Here is a 17251-nt window from a genome sequence, read left to right as displayed (position 1 = left end):
CTGCACTGCCTGTCCAGGACATCACTTAAGCCTCCAGCCTTTGCCTGAGCTATGCTGTAGGAGTACCAGCCTCTAGCCTAACATCTGTCCTAGTTTCTCAGGTGGACCTATTCATCTCTGCCTCCTCTATGGACCTTGGACCTATGGTGCAATCTTGTCTTCAGCCCTAACTCCTGTTGCCCCTGGCTGGGTTCCCTAGATGGACCCTGGAGGACCTGGGTCATCAAATCACTTTGTCTGGAATGGGCAGGATGGGCCCCATTACTAGCATCCTGCCCTGTACCCCCTCAACCAGATGCTGCAGGACTGCTGCTGACCCCCTTGTCAGTGAGAACATTGCCTATGCTGGGGTGACCCTCAGCCAACAGCTCATCCCCTCTCGCAGAGCAGCCCTGCTCTTGCTGCTCCCTGACAATGCTCCAGCCTGTCTTTGGGCGAATCCAGCTGACACTTGCCTAAATGCAGAACGAGCAGTGCTGGTTGCTGCTGCAACTATTCCTTCTGGAGCTACTCAGGCCACTTTTCACATGATCAGACAACACTCCCTTCAGCCTTAAGCATGGTGAATCCTGGGAAGCACTTGCAGGTTGAGACAGGAAAAGACAGAAGCTGTTGCCACCCTCCTGTCCACACTGACAAGGTCCTTGAGGGTAAGGCAAGAGGTATCCTTCAGAGACTGAAGCACACAAGCAGAAGAGGTGGAGCAGAGTCTGAGCACACTACCACAGCAACTTGCTCTCCAGTTAAACTTCAAAGAGATAAGAATGCAGATGCTGATCCAGCCCAGGGCAATGTGAATTGGCCATAGGAGGTTATATACATCCCTCCTATTTCACTAGAGAATTCATCAGGTGACCAGGGAGAACAAAAGCAGAGTCTTAAGCAGCCTCCTCTTCTGGTTCCATAGAAAGGATGCTGGTTTGGCCCTAGATCCTGATCCAAGATGAAATTTGTCATTGACTCATGAGCCTTGCATTTCCTCTCCTATTGTCTGAAAGCCAATTTCAAAGTTGTTTTCACAGCCCTTTGTGACGTCCCAGTGCAGCTGTGCTAAATTCCAACGTGAAAGCAAAGAAATTAAAGGGAATTGGGATCAGAGCAAACATTAAAGGCCTTCAGAAGAGATTTTCTTCTGCAAAGTGTTGATAGACAGAGAGCCCATCTTGGTGGACCCACAAGAGACAGTCCCCTCTGCAGCTCAGTTGGGGACAGTGCAGACAGAACAGCCTCAGATAAGAACCTTTATTAAAGCCCTTAAACCTTGCTGGACCATACCTGGCACCCTGCTTTTCACTTTATTTCAGCCTCTACTGGCAGGCAACTCTTTTACTGAAGTCAGGAAGGATCTTCCTGTCTGCAATGTGAGTAAACACAGGATAAGGACTTGACTTTTCATTTTTACTGACCTATAGTGAGTCCGTGTTTTGCTGCACTGCCTTTTCATACCACACATTCACACTTGGTTTCTGAGTCATTCCTAACTAATTCTGTGAGCTGGTGGGTAGTACATACCTTCGCACTCATCCCTTCCAGTTAACTGAACACCACTTTGTTTTAAAGTTTCTTTTATTTTTCTAGGTTATGGTGTTCTCTCTGTGCAGGATAAGGCCAAGGATGTCTGGCATTGCTCTAGTCTGAGAGCTTTAGTTTCAGCTTCATTTTTCACACCGAGTACAAATAAATCCCGACTTACCCAAGCACTGCCAGTGCTTGAAGCTGCTGCCCTTGACCACAGGACCTCCCATTATTTAGTCACAGCAAAAATTGTCAGGAGATACGTAAGAGGCTTCTTTAGATAAGAAAATCTTCCCTTATCCACCTCAGTCTCTACTGCCTGGTCACACAGATGAAGGATAACATCCCAATCTTCCAGCCTCGTGTGACACATCTCATATGCCAAGGGTGCATTAGGTTCTGCCTCTGAAGCTGTCCCTCATTCTCACCATGAAGACTGTGTTAAGGTGATTTCTACTATGTGCACCTCCTATGCACCTCTTAATCTCATCCCACCCTATCAGTACAGCCTCCTGCACTATCCAACCCTCCTGACCAGCAGGTGCTCAGCTAAAGGGACACACTGCAACTTGGCGTCTCATGTATTTCCTCCCAGATCTGGGAGGCAGTTTGCCTTCCCAAGTCTGAATGATCTGGACATGCCCTTGCACGCACTGGGAGACACAGGTTTCCACGGTGGAGCACCACGTTCCTGCAAAGCTGGTTTGAGCATATCTGGGAGTCTTGCTTCACACCAGGAGGGCCAGCTTTCAGCAGCTGCCAGAACTGATGTCAGACTCCACACGCAACAGAGCTTTCAAGTCTTTCTCAGCTCCTCTCTTCTCGTTTCACAGATATCCTGTAGACTTTGCACTGGGAAGGGAGGATAGCCATTATCTATTCATGGACAACATAGCCACCTCTGATTGTACTTCTCCACTTCCCTGTTCTCACTGAGACTAAACTAGGACAAAGCACCTCTGTAGTTTTGATCAATACCTACATAACAGAAACTCTTTTTAGTGAAAGACTGGAACGCCAGCTGCAACATACATCCTGGCTGCAGCAGTAAGACAATACATTACACCTCTGTTTGCAATTCCCTTTCTTTTCTTTACTGCCCTTTTTCAGCAACTGCCTCACCCTAAGGAAACATACATTGCCTCCCTTAGCTTTATTGCAAGAACCGGTTCTATAGATTTTATGTTTTATTAACACAGCCTTAGCTTACCAAGTAAATTAAACCTCACTCCTGTGGCTTTCACTGTCTAAAATATTTTCAAAGCTTTGTTATATTGTTTGTTTTTCCTTACAGTTTCTGGCCATTGTCCCTTTTATCTGGCTGGAATACCTATTGGTGCAACCTTTCCTCTGCCTCAAGAGAAGACAAGTATGCAAGAGGACAAGGATTAGTGGTCTTTGCTGTGGGACCAAGAGCTGTAGACCAGCTGTTCTCCTGGCCCTATAAGGAAGACTTCAGATCCCTGCGTGGCTGCCCTTGTGTGCTGATTCTCATGTCACAAAGAGCTGAGCGCCACAACGAAGAACAGACAGTACAAACACTTCTGTTGTTTGCTTGTATAAAGGTCAAATTAGAAAAAAAAAAAAAAAAAGAAAAAAGAGAGGGTGGGAAAATATACCGAGGGAGGACTGTGGCTGCAGGAGACAGAAATTACTCTGTCTAGAAAATGTCAGCGTGCCAAGAAGCAGCTGAAACTAATAGCTGCCTGATCACTCCAGGGCAGGCTCTGCCGTTCAGTCTTAGTCCCTCACTGGACCACATTCTAGTGCTTAGCAGAGCAATTCGACCATGTTAAGGCAGATCTGAACGTGGGGAAGGGGCCAGGTTTGATGCTTTCGGTGAACTACAGGACTGGAAGAGCTAACTTTGAGGAGCATCATGCTTATGTTGATGGAAGAGTACCAGGAGACTTACTTCCCTTTTTGGCCTCTCCAGAAGCACCCTGCAAGCTATAGTATGGGATATGAAGTAATTTATGAGCAAGATTTGTCCTTTTCATACAACATGACAATGTGGGTTTAACAAATTGAACTTTTGCCAGGACTTACTGGAAATAAGAAGCCTGGGACATGATGTGCAGCCCTATACAGTTAGGGCAATTCTTGCATCATCACCTAAAGTCTTCTAATACCTCATCACCCACTCACCACTTCAAAGTTTCACTCCTTCTGGACAGCTTTATGAATTTCCTAAGCCTCAATCTACTCTCAACTCCAGAAATCATAAGCCACAGCTGATTAAAATGAGGGGTAGTATACTAAAACTTACTGTCAAGTTTTAACATATTATACTGAGCTGGCTTTTTGGCTGCTTCCACTTTCACACCTAATCAATAGACTCTTATGGAAACCCTCCAGAGATCTTACAGTCCTCTCCTTAACTTTGGTTATTTGCAAATCACTGGGCACGTAAGCAATGAGCTGGGAAGCAGTGATACATAAGTCAGCCTTAGAAATGGCTTTTCACAGAAATAGGCTCAGAACCAGAAGGGTTGCTTATTCTTCCTACCCTGACATCACTGTACATCTCCCTTCTGCTTTCTCGCCCCACTGCTGCACACAGTCAACACTGCAGTCATTCAATGAAAGATCACAAATCCATATGTAGTGCCAATACCCACCCCAGTACATTACTGGCAGGTTCTGTGCAAATCAAATGCACTCTCCCAGTCTCAGATCACTAGGACTGATAAGGCATTCATGCTGCATAGTCCTTTACATATATTAAATACAATGCATTTCACATCCGGGACACATGAAATGTGTTCTGGGCCCAGGAAGTCTCTAACCTCTGTTGGGTAGGTCAGGGATGAAAGGTGACCCCTGAAAACCACCTAGTTCTTGTTGCCAACGGATCAGCTGCATCAAGATCCTTAGTCAAAGATGTTGGCAAGTCAGACTTTCTACCTCACAAGAAATCACAGTGTTCTGAAACGCTCGTTTTTTTCAATTCTTGCCAAAAAATACTTGTGATGTTCCTAAACCAAAACATGATTCAAAGGAGCTCCTGAGTAAAACTGAAGTATGAATTTCACCCCTGGAATTCAGATATGCAGAGGACAAAAATTCACAAAACACATCTTAATATTAGTTGAAATATTCAACTAAAAGAATGCAGCTTCAGGATCGCCTCACTGAGAAGCTGACCCTGCAGCCAGGCAGTACAGGTCCATTGGCTGAGCTTTCCCTCCTCCACATACGGTATCAGCAAATGGTCCACAGCCTTTGGAAGTCAAGTTGCCAGAGGGGCTCCCTGGCACTGTAGCTTGGCAGACCTGGGTCACAGCCAACCCCGTATCAAGGGGCTCCTTGGAGTCACAGATTTCATGGTACAACTTCAGCATAAGTAGGCTGTTAAAGGAGTTGGAAATGAAGCTGGCAGGAAGCCACAAAGGCCAGATTCAAAACCTTCCTGCCAGAGAGGATTTCACTGTAAGAGCTGAGGAACTGACACATTTCCTTACATGTTTTACTTTAAATAGAGACACTTTTCCAACAGAAAACTGGCCCCAGGTTCCATTATTGAAAGGCCTTGGAGTCTGATTCTGCAAATGCTTTGACTCACAAATAGTTTTCTGGAAGTGTGTAAAGTCACCACCTTACGCTCTCCCAGCATCATATGCCCATTTGCAGTGTTCACTCCAGAGACAGAGCTCCCTATGGTTGACTCATTGAATCATCACTGGTGGTTTACCTGGCACATGTCTGCCTAGTCTGCACGGTCGTCATCAGCATGCAGTCACATCACCCCCCTTGAAACAACATTCAAGACATGAAGCAGATGAAGCTACATCTGTGACTACATCTGCATGAAACAACATATGTCGGTTACTTACAGCATATTCAAACTGCAGATTAAAATCCCGGTTGTTTGCTTGAAGTTGTCTCTCTACCTCTGTAAAGAAGAGGAAAAACATCAGGCATGCTTGCTGGTAAGCAGGCCAATAGAGATGTGAATGAAACATCAGAAAGTGCAAGCAGAGCTGATGAAAGGTAATGTCACAGGAAATCTGTGCTCTGGGCTAACAGCCCCATGTCAGGCAAATGAAGAGGCTGGTGACACTGATAGAGCAGCACTGCGGACTGGTATCACAGCACAGTTAAACTGTCCACTCACTGCAATACCAGCACTGGCTTAACAGGTTGTTCAGCTTCTCCTGGATAAGAACTACACTTAACTAGTGGTGCTCACTACTCCTACCCTGCTCCATCTCTTCACCCTGAAGTCTCTGGAGCTGTTGCCATCAGGTTACTGTTAGTGCCCTTTCTCCAGTACAAGTGAATCTCCTAGCATCATCCCACAGATGGGACATCACCACCGTAGCTATCATGAAATCAGAAAGTACTGGAAGGGATTTTGAAAGACCATCAGATCTATCCTCTACCTCCAGACAGCATCGTGCCTGTCACTCCCAATAAATGTCCTAGAAAGCTTCAGTGATGGCTGTTGCTCAGGCTGCTTATTTCCAGGACTGCAGTGTCCTTCTCCTGGGGGGATTTTTTCTCCCACTATTTAACATAAAAGTCATTACTCCAATTTAAATAAATTGTGTCTTCTCCTGGGATAGTCAAATGTGCTCTTCTACTCCCCCTCGGTTCCTTGTGCTACTTCCCTGGGACACAGCTCAGACAAGTTCTTTACGTATTTAAGGCTGTAATGCCTTACTGTAGCATTCTTTTGCCAAGGGTAAGCAACTCCAGTTTCTTCAGTCACTTTTACAGGTCAGTCAGTCAGAAGTAGCATCACTCTTGTGGCTCTCCAGTGAGCTTCCCAGGTAATTCACCTCATTCTAGATGCACAGTGGCCAACATGGGCCATAGTTTGCTGCTGAAGCCTTACCAAGCTGACCAAAGCATAAGAGACACTCCACCTATCTTGTAGACAATGTGTATGTGACATAGGAACTCAACTAGAAGTAGTTTAAAATAGTATCTTTAGGCACCACCAGCACACAGCTGATGGCGCTCCAGAATATGATCCATTTTGCCAGACACTTTCTGGCAGAGCTAATGCCTCATCAAGCAATGCAAATCTGTCATTTGTCCTTGCTGAACTGCACCCAAAGATTTTCAGGCTATTTCTCCAACTAGTCAATTCTAATCCTATCTTTCAGTGTGCTTTTAGCTCCTGCCAGCATGGTGCCATTTGCACATTTGCTAAGTGTGTTCTTTGTTATGCAAGCCGTGAAGTAGAAGAAAATATTGAGTACCAGACTCAGTATACATCCCTGATGAATCTGTCAAGTTTCATAATCAGTCATTGATAACTATTGTCAGTGCATTTTGTTTTCTAGTACTCACTGTATGGTGATTCTACCTCAAGCATGTATCTCCCGTTTACTTGTAAAAATGCCACAAGTGAGAGTCAAGATACATGACAGTTACCTAAGGCTTTTTCTCTAGCCCTCTGGCTACTGCTAATACAGAATTCATTTTGGTTTATTGCAGCTTTTCATGAGTGCTGACTGTTAGTCATCTCTTTCCCACAAACGCACAGTTACTTTGAAGTGGTTAGTTAGATTATTTTAGCCTTCACCAAGAAGTCAAGCCAATATATCTATAATTGCCCAGGTTTTCTTTTTGCCCTGTTTCAAGATAGATGCTGTGCTTGCTCTCTTCCCTGTCTTTCAAACTTTACCTGTCTGTGCATCAGAAACTCTCAAAGGCAGCATTGCTTCAGGCTATGCTCTACTTCTAGCCAACCTGTTCCCACTCTATTTCAATGCAAAGCCTTCCACCTTCTCCTGTCCTTCTAGCAACTATTATGTTAGATGTCTAAATAAAACAACAGAACAACACAGCTATCGATCCCTACCTCCCCACCCCCCTTCCCCCCAAAAAAAGACATTTCCCAGATTTCTTAGCATTATTTGCTAGGCTTTTTTTCACTGAATAGCAGACATAAGCCATCTTTGATCTCCCTCTTACTAGGAGTGTTACAGAACCCCAGAGATCCCAGCTCCTACAGAACAGCTTTTATTGCCCTTTATATATAGAATTATAGAATCATAGAATACTTAGGGTTGGAAAGGACCTTAAGATCCCTGATAGCTTTTTCTTGCTTTAAGCAAAGCAAGACGAGCTCTTTCTTGCCTTTGCCACACAGTTTGTGCTGGATAAAACAAGCTACTTTGCACCTTCTAGGGGCATCCTTTCTTTGCCCAAAGTGAATGAGGAGTCTGTGATTTTCCTGTTTCACTCACACTTCTAAGCCTTTCCCTGGAAGGTGGTAACTTTTACCTGCCTTTCATATCAAGTATATAAGGAAGTGACAGCTCTGCTTAATTCTCCCTCAACCCCAGATTTTCTTCCCATGAGATTTCAGTTACTAGTTCTTCGCATTTACTGAAGATTTCCTTCTTGAAGTCCATTTTAAACACTTTGCTATTGTCACTTTTTCCTAAGTATCATACCATCATTTCATAATCATTCCTGCTTACACTCCCTCCTGCTTTCACCAGGCAGCTCCTCCCTGTTGGAGGGAAGCAGTTCCTCTTTAGCTCCAAAAATCACCCACCTCTGCACCAAAATGCTGTGCCAGCTGCACAGGTCATGTCCCCCTAAGTTCCCCTCCAACTCTGCCTCTGCATAGCCAGAATTCTTCATTTATCACCATTCCATGTTTCTCAGAAAACTATGTTTTGGTTTGGTTTGGTTTCTTTCACAGAACACTTTCCTTCTTGGTTTGCCATGCCTATCTTTACCCTTGTAGCATTACTCAGAGATTTGCAATGTGTTCATCTCTTTCTCCATGCTGGATCTCAGCACATAGACATACAAGGAAAACCTCTGTTACTGTTCCAGAATAAAGAAATAATTCTTTTCTATTAATATTCCAGCCTCATGAGCTATCTCAGCACGTGTCTATTACACCTATTAAATGATGTGTTAAGAAATCTAGTTCTTCCTGTTTATTCACTCTTGCATTAGCAAGTGTCTAAGCTGTTCTGTGCATTGAACTTCTATCCTTCCTCCTTTCCTTCCAATCACCCTATAAGTAAAACATCACCCCCCCTCCCAATTCTTAAGCCCTTTTCCAGATCAACATTGTTTTGTCTCTGTGAGCTGTTTGCATCAAGGCCTCAAATTACCAATGTAAAGCTTTGTTAGCAGGTAAATGTGGTTTTCCCCCTCTTCTGGCACATCTAGCTGCATCAGGCATTTTCGAATCAGCTCCCATCTGCCCCAACTCAGTGATTCAGACCAACCACAGAGGCTTCATTCAAGACCTTCAAAGTGCTTAATCCTTCACTGCTTTCCTCAGACACATATTTCTCATCTTTCACAATAGGAGAACAATGTACAGGGAGATCAGAGTAACTTGTCTGGTGTCCCAGAGGAAAACAGAAGCAGAGCTAAAGAGGTCCAGGCCTGCAGGGCTTCACCTATTGTGTTATGTGCCCCTTCAGGAATTTTTCTGAGAGCAACCAGTATTATCTAAGCAGTCAAAAGATAAAGCTATTTGTTAAAACCAGAACTTCCCAACACTCACACATTTCCTCCCATACAGTAAGTGCTACTCTTTTCCCCTCCCCAGGGTCTCCAAGTCTAGTCCTGGAATAAACAACGCAGAAAAGATAAACGGCTTTAATGTAAATAGAATAGATGACAAAGCTTGAAAACCTACCAGGCTAGAGAGGCACATTCACAGAGCCCAGGCAGAGGCAAAACTGTTTGCATGCACCATGCTCTTAAGTGGAGTAGCACAGGCAAACAAACCAAAAACTTGCAGCAATGAGATGAAATGAAAGGCTGATTCTCACAGGGGACACCACCACCATCCATGTTGCTCCCAGCCAGCAGGCCTGCCCAACTCTCTCACCAGAATGAGCTACAGAAATGCATGACTGACAGAGAGGCACAAAGACATCCAGAACTGCTAATCTAGGCTAGAGCCCTTTGGGTACCTATTCCCTTGCCAGCGCATGAGACGCAGGGCACGGCAGAGCCTTGGCATCATGCATCAGCTCCTGAAAGTCTTTAAGGTCCTCAACGACTTTCTGTTTTCTGTAAGCAGGGCAGCCCTCAAGGGGACTGCTCGCAGAAACAGAGATCCATGTGCTACTGGCAGCAGCTGGATATGCCCGAGCAACTTTGCTCTTCCCAGCTCACTGGGGGAGTGAGGAGCTGTTCTCCTTCCTTAGCCTGCTCCAGGGTGCATGTGGCCATGGAAGAGGCACTTAACACATGCATTCGAATTCAAGGCTCTCACATGCTCCCAGAAACAAAGAACGTGTGTATCTGCTCCGGTGAGGAAAGAAGCCTGGCTTGTCACCATGGGGAGAGATGCACTCTCCAAGAGGAATGGCTTTTATGTGAGATACACAAATAGCTGCAAAGAGTTTAGGGATGGCACAGAAACATGAAGCAGTTCACATTAAGCAGTGATCTTAGAAACAACAGCAAATGGAACTTACTCAAAGTATTGCCCTCCTGTGACTGATCATACAGTACCTAAGGGCAGGTTTTCTAAGACAACCCATTTCTGAAGGCTCCAGCTGTGAACCTGGTTCAAAACTGAATGAGGTCTCTGGCCTGCTGTAGCCATCCACCTCCCTCAGAGGCAGTGTAAAGAAGGCGAAAATACAAGGAATTTTCATTTTCCTTACTTGATAACAGCCAATACCTTTGGTTAAGGCAAGAACCACCACAGTGAATTGCAAAGGGCACCTCATCCAACATCAGGAGGCATGTCCTCAGGCTAAACCAAAGGAGAACCATCACTGACCACATGCACAGGGCAATGTTGCCTCAGTGGTTTTATCTTACTGTTGCGCCTCCTAAACCAGCAGTTCTTAACTATCAAGACAGCCAACTCTTGTTTTTTTCTGGAACTGTCTGGACTGAAATAAAGCCTCTTGGATGATCACAGTAAACAAAAAATTAGGGAAAGTCAAGCATTGCACCAGCTTCACCTGGGAACCACAGCTCGGGGTAATTTGGCTGTAGATCCAGGCATGCATGTCTTATCATGCCCTGTTGATTCTGAAAGCACTGAGGAAAAAGGGAGGGGAAACCTGAAGGGCTATCAGATGAAAAGTTTTTTCATTTCTTGAAACTTTTTGTACCTTTAAGCAACTCAAACTTACGGCTTTTGCAAACTCCAGTCACAAATCACTGGAAAGAAGGAATGGGATTTGTACTCCAAGTTATCATTTCGCTGCCACTGAAAACTATTTTAGATTATTCATCAGTGGAAACTCAGTGTACATAAATATGGCTTAGTGCCCAGTTCTTGGTCTAACCACTGAGACCAACTCACTGGGAAAGTGGCTGTTTTCTCAAGCAGACAAATTTAGGAGCTGAACCACAGAATAACATCTGTATTTAATCAAATTAAACCCATGCCAAAAATCAGCTATAAATGTAACTGGCTAGCCCACCAGCTTAGGACTGCTGCATGGAAAAGTCCTGCAAGAGGTTAGACACAAGATCTGGTCAGACAGCCTGGAAATTTGTTTCTGGTTTATGCTAAGGAGCATGTGCCAAGAGCAGTGCTTTCAGCAGGCTGTTGGAAAGGTTTTGTAGGTACTAAGTCTTGAAGCTCCAAGAAAGAGGAGGTTAAGATCTGCCTGGTTTTGCCAAGTCATATACAAACTAGGCCCCGATACCTCATGCATGTAAGGAACACAGCCCGGTTAGGGGAGTGCCAGCGTAACTAACCCTGACAACAGAACAGAGACAACATAAACTGTGTAAAAATAATAATCTCCACTCCACCCTTTAAGCAAGTGACCTCAGGAGCATGAACGCCGTTTTAGACCAGCTGCAGAGTGGCATCCAGGGGCTGGACTCACCTCCCCAGCTGTCTTTGTAGAGTGGTTGCTAGCAAAGCTATTAACCTTACCAATACCACGTTGCGAAAGCTGAAAAACAGTTATTCTGCTCCCAAAGGCACATATCTGACCTTCCTGTAACTGTAATTGAGTTCTCTCCTGCAACAGGCTGTAAGCAGTCTCAAAAGACCTCCACCAGTTGCAGCATGTTTCTTGTTTCAAATCTCATTATGTGTCTCCTTCCAGCTCCTCCTATCCCATCTCCCCCCCTGATTCTATTGACCCTACTTTTGGGCACCTCATCATCACTGCATAACTCAGCTTTTGGTGTCACTTCTCAGCAATGGCACAAGTGCCACCTTGCATTCAGCTCCCAGGAGGTCACCCATCCCTTCGCTAGCAGAGAATCCCAGTCCTTTTTCAGGTCTTTGCTAGACCATTATTCCGTGTGCACAAATAACTGAAACCCACCACAGTGTGTCAGTATCTCTATCTTCTCCTCAAAAAAGAGGGTGTTCATTGAAAGGCAGCCCCATGGGAGAGGGCAAGTTATATGTCTATTATACTACACAACTAAAATTGGTGTTCCTAGGGAGGTGATTTTGCAAGCCAATAGGCAAAATCTCCTTGTACCTGAAAGCAGTAATTGCTGCTTTTTTCAATCATGAGAGGTAAAGGAACCATGCAATAAGTTTATCAATTTATATGTGCTGTACCTGGGTAGAGTCCTTACCATTGGGTTAAAGAGAGCAGGATTATTTTTTATAGCGGTGATATCACCAGATTTCACATTCATAATACAGTAGTGCCTTGCTGGGAACAGAGCTGCACTGAGTGAACTGTACCCAAAACCAAAGCCAGGGATCTTAACCCAGGAAGTCAACATTTGCTATGGATCAGAGGATATGTGGGTGAAGGGATGAGCTGTACAACAGGTCTGAGGCTCACACTGGCTAGAGATCTACTTTTCACAGCTGGTCCGGGACAGAGACAGAAGCAGAACCCTCATTACCCAAGTGTCAACCTAACACTGCAACCTGCCTGGTGCTGGTGTGCCTGCTGTTCTGCAGCATGAAACCAAAGCCCATCCCTGCCCTGAACTGCAGCCAGAGCCTGGCAGGGTGCAGCAAGCGTGGCTGGGAAAGGAGGAGCCGTGAGAACCCAGTGGGATGAAAACGGGCAAGGGGAAGGTCACAGCCAAGCCCTGCTTGGAGCAGGAACATGCTCAGCTGCCTGGCAAACAAACGTGGTTTTTATTATTGACTCAAAGGAGGGGCTCTCCAGGGCTCCATGTTCCAAAACCTCGTTTTTTTCACGTGTAGATGCCCTTTTTCTATGGAGCCTCTCTGGCTGCTGTGGCGGATTTATGCTGGCTGTCACATACATTTTCATCTCTGAAACGGAGGAGCTTTCACTGAATATGAGGGATTTACTTAAAAAAAACAACAAACCTGCAGCAAAACCAGTTAGAGACACCGCCATAAATGGGTTTAGCCCTATTCCCTCCTGCTTGTTCCTCCATTATTAAATAGAGATCTTCTTTATTATGCCTTTTTGCCCCAAGAACAAGAATCCTTCTTCCTCCTGAAGAAATGAAATGCAAGAAATACACTTTTGTGGTCATTGGACTGCGTCTTTGGTGCCTGGCGTGGGGCTCAGCATTCTGCTAGCACTAAACAAACACCACGTGGCAACTGGAATTTCTCACACAGGTAAAACTTTTCACGTGCTCCTGGTATCAATGCAAAATTATTTCTTTTCTGTCATCACTAACAAAACACCTACTTCAGAGAGGTACTGACATACCTTCATTTTCACACGGCAGGTACAGGGTCTGAGATCAGAAACCTCGAGGGTGAGCTGGAATTACTTCTGTCTGAGGCCCAGTAATATTAACATAATGTTCAGTATTATAGCCTGATGTTTTTCTAAAGCAGTATTCAATATTATCACCATAAGGAGAGAGAAAACATGAAATAAGAGCTCAGAAAGGACACCTCAGAGTGTGTACAACACTCGTGTTCAAACAGCCCTCTTAGAACACAGGCATGGAAGAAGTGCTAGATAAGCTTAAAACAGAAAATACTCCCTTTTAGGTTATTCTGAGTAATAAGATGTCTCGTCTTTCACTTTCCCCATTTCTTGCAGTAATACCTGTCCTGGTTTTCCTTCACTTCCTCCTCCCATTGATGTCTCACCAATTGCTTTGGCTTTGGGCAAGGGGTGGGGACTCAACACATCTCAGAAGTGCCTTGCAACAGATTATTTCTCAAGAAGCATCTACATCTTTTCATGTTTGCTTTCAGTCGGCTTCAGAATGAAAGTGTGCTTTTTTTTCCAAATATATTAGCAGTAGAAATTGTTTCTTCTTCATTTTGGAAAGCTTAGGTTGTTTTGTTTTTTTTTTTGGTTTATTTTTCAGATTTGTGTTAGAATTTTAAATCACTTCGTATCTTGGTTTTTGTAGTTGTAGTTCACAATATTTTGATGACTATCAGCATGCCAAACAAAGCAGCTGAAATAGTTACTTGTTTTTATTTTAAAAACTAGTCTGACAGTGACTGGCTTGCACATATAATTTCCTTTACTAGAAAACAGTATCTCCTAGACATGTCAAGCCACAGCTTGACACAATTGCACGTCGTTAATAACAGCAATACGCAGCGATAGGAAGTGCTGCAAACATCATACAAATAAATACAGTTCTGAAATTAACTTTGAGAAGTTTTTCTATTCACAGTTATTTCCCTCATGGGAAATTATGTAAAAATAAATATATTTTTCATACTCAATGTCTGCTGTGGTAAAACATTTCCACAAACTGATCTAAGATGGCAGCGGTGGAACCAGAAACCACTTCCAACCCTCAGCCTTCAGAAGAGGAGAAAACTGAGCCATCAGCACTTAGTGTGAGGAGGTTGCCAGTCCTGAGCAGTGTATGAAGCATCCACTACGAAACAGATGGGCACTCTGTTTTTTTAAAAATGACAAGAACAAAACTGGCAAGCAAATCTTCATCTTATCTCAAGGTTTGATACTGTTGAAGACTTCTGGGCTTTATACAACCATATCCAGCTCTCTAGTAATTTAATACCTGGTTGTGACTGCTCGCTCTTTGAACCCATGTTGGAAGATGAAAAGTACAAGCACGGAGGATGATGGCTAGCTACACTGAACAAACAGCAGAGGCAAAGTGACCTTGATTGCTTCTGGCTAGAGACACTGCTGTGCCTTACTGAGGAGTCATTTGGTGACTACAGTGATGATGTGTGTGGTGCTGTTGTTAATGTTAGAACCAAGGGTGATAAAATAGCAATATGGACAACTGAATGTGAAAACAGGGATGCTGTTACACATATAGGGAGAGTATACAAAGAAAGATTAGGACTTCCTCCAAAGATAGTGATTGGTTATCAGTCCCATGCAGACACAGCTACTAAGAGTGGCTCCACCACTAAAAATAGGTGTGTTGTTTAAGACAACACCTTCTGAGTATTCTTTCATAGGAGGCTGCGTCAAGCAATCGAGATTTGGGAGCTGAACAAAAGCCTCTTCAAAAGCAGAGTGGTCTACATTTAGATTTGATTTCCATCTAAGTGTTGCTAAGATTTGTGAGAAGTCTTATTTGCCTTTGTCTTGTACTTCTCTGTTCCATCTTTATTTTGTTTTTTTTTTTCTTTTTTTTCTCCTCTATTTTGGCTGAAGTAACCATTTCTGATCAGAACTTGAGTACACTTCACCCTTCAATTCATTAATGTTTTCCTGGCCCACTCTGTAATAGGTTGATAGAAACGTTATTATTACAAGGAAAAAAAAATTGTTTATCCACAGTATTGAGAAAAGAAGTTGCATTTCTGTACCTGCAGGAAATTACTGTGTCTTATATTTGCATTGTATGCAGTAACATTTACTGGTTTGGAGAAAGAGTATGGTGCATACAGTTTTCTAGCAATTTTTTTTTTGTACAGCATCACCTTTGCTGTAACCTATGCTGATGGCTGATAGATGAATTTATTTGTTTTCCCTATTTGATAACATTAGTGATATTCTATGATTCTGACATTTCTTATCAGATCTGAATGGGAGTCCCAGAAGGCAGCCAGGCTTTATGTCAGTAGAGCCAGTCTTTGGCTCTCTGCTCCTTAGGGAGCTTCTCTCCTGCCAAACTCTGCCCAGAGATGTTCAAAACCCAGCTACTCTGAAGAGCAGGCTGTCCCTTGCAGTAAGAATTGAAACCCAGTGGAGCTTTCCTAAAGCCCTGGCTCAGTTTATGTCCATGCTCTTCGTTCTACAGTGCCCCTAAGCTGGGCTTTTGGAGGTGAAGCTGCAGCAATGACTGCTCTTGGCATTGACTGGAAGCACACACCTTGAGATAAATTTATTTGTGTAGACGAGTTCTCCGCATTCCCTATTTCTGTTAGGTTCATGGATAGTACTCAGCCATTCCCATCCTCAAGGTACAACGTTACAGTGCTCAGTTAAGCTGCCTTTGATCAAGCCAGTGAACAGACACATTCCACATTTATCAGCCACCACCAAGGCATGATCCTTATTTCTTCCCACACACACTACGAACCAGAAGTGTCCCCATTCCTCTCTGTTTCATCAATGTTCATTGTAGGTTAACCTCAGTGTAAAGGATTTCAGGCATCTTTTACAGAGAAATATTACTGCTGCTTATCTAAGAATTGTGCTTCGCTTCAGCTTGAAGAGGTTCATAAGGTTTGGTCACCTAGGAACTGGTTTCCTCCAACACTGTTTGTGCGTCTGACATGATATACACAGCTGAGTTTTACTTATATCCCTGGTTACTTGTATAAAGAACATCTGCGTAACCCCCCCTTATCGCCAACAAATTTAGAGGATGTACCCTGCCTTGTTAAACCATACCTATCCTGAAAAACTCTACCAATTTTGCCTGCATCCCAGCTCATGTGAAAACAGACACTTCTTGCGAGGGAGAAACAGAAAAATATCACTGTTCTCATGGGAGCAATTCTGATCCCAGTTTCAACAGCTGATGCTTGAGGTAATCCATCCCCTCCCATGGAAGTCATACCATGATCATGGCTCTTCTGTAAGGTTAACTGTCATTCAGCTTTGTTTTTAGAAGAGAGATGTGGTCTTCCCATCAACAGTACTGTCCCTCCAATGAGTGCATGGGATATTCCCCGGCTCTCAGGCAGCACAGTCCTACAGACTTCTCCAAAACAAAGGCTTATAAGCTGTTGGACTAAAATAGCACTTCAAACCTGGCACTTACTCCAGTGAAATGTTTGCAAGGAGCAATTGCAGCTTTTGGGCTGCAAGGCAAAAGAATTAAAAGGGAAAGAAAATGTGCTCCTTCAGCTTCCTGTTGTGGAAGCTCATCATTCCCTGATCACCCCAGCTTCCCTTATCCTTCTCTGAACTTCCTCCAGTTTGAATTCATCGGATTTGAACTGGTGATAAATACATGCATGAATGTGAAAATAAATTATTTTTCCCTATAAATTACAGGGTTTACATCTAGGAAGATCCAAGTTTCTTGGTCAGTTGGCTGAAAGGGGAGCTGAACACTTCTCTGCTAAAACCCAAGGACAGGCAAAGCACAAAACTTTCCCAGTACAGCAACATGATCTGTCTGATAATCAGAACAGCTACCGCTTTACAAGTGGAGATGCCCTGGGTGGACAGTGGCTCACAGACAAGCCTGTGCTCCCTCATTTCCAAAACCAAGATGGAGAAAGAGACCTGGTGCTAGCAGAGATCATTCCCCAGGAGCTAAACATCTCCTTTTCTGGGACTATCAGAGCAGTAAACGGATGCCCCTGTCTTAACACCAGGGTTCACAGTCTGCCCTGTGCCAGGAAGGGGAAATAGCAGGACAATTGCAAAAATAAACCCTTAGGAAAAAGCTATTCATTCTGCTGAGCTCAAAGAGGTTTGGAAAAAATAATTTCATGCCAAAATACGAGTAG

At 44.0% G+C, this 17251-nt stretch overlaps 1 protein-coding gene and 1 pseudogene across 1 annotated transcript in view; one reads left to right on the top strand and one right to left on the bottom strand.

Moving 5' to 3' along the window:
- The window catches only part of LOC133224778 (phospholipid-transporting ATPase ID-like), a 57580-nt gene that overhangs the window by 32091 nt on the left and 8238 nt on the right, over positions 1 to 17251 (bottom strand). The window contains exon 3 of the mRNA XM_061376564.1: positions 5352 to 5410. Coding sequence (XP_061232548.1) covers positions 5352 to 5410 — 59 coding nt within the window. The remainder of the gene's footprint in view (positions 1 to 5351; positions 5411 to 17251) is intronic.
- Positions 14123 to 15266, top strand: LOC133224776 (eukaryotic translation initiation factor 4E-like; annotated as a pseudogene).

This window comes from Neopsephotus bourkii, unplaced genomic scaffold, assembly GCF_033783945.1.
Source record: "Neopsephotus bourkii isolate Nb327-2 ecotype Australia unplaced genomic scaffold, CSIRO-AGI_Nbou_v1 NB_1722, whole genome shotgun sequence".
Lineage (NCBI taxonomy): Eukaryota > Metazoa > Chordata > Aves > Psittaciformes > Psittacidae > Neopsephotus > Neopsephotus bourkii.
The sequence above is the reverse complement of the archived record's forward strand: the minus strand, read 5'-3'. Positions and strand labels throughout refer to the sequence as shown.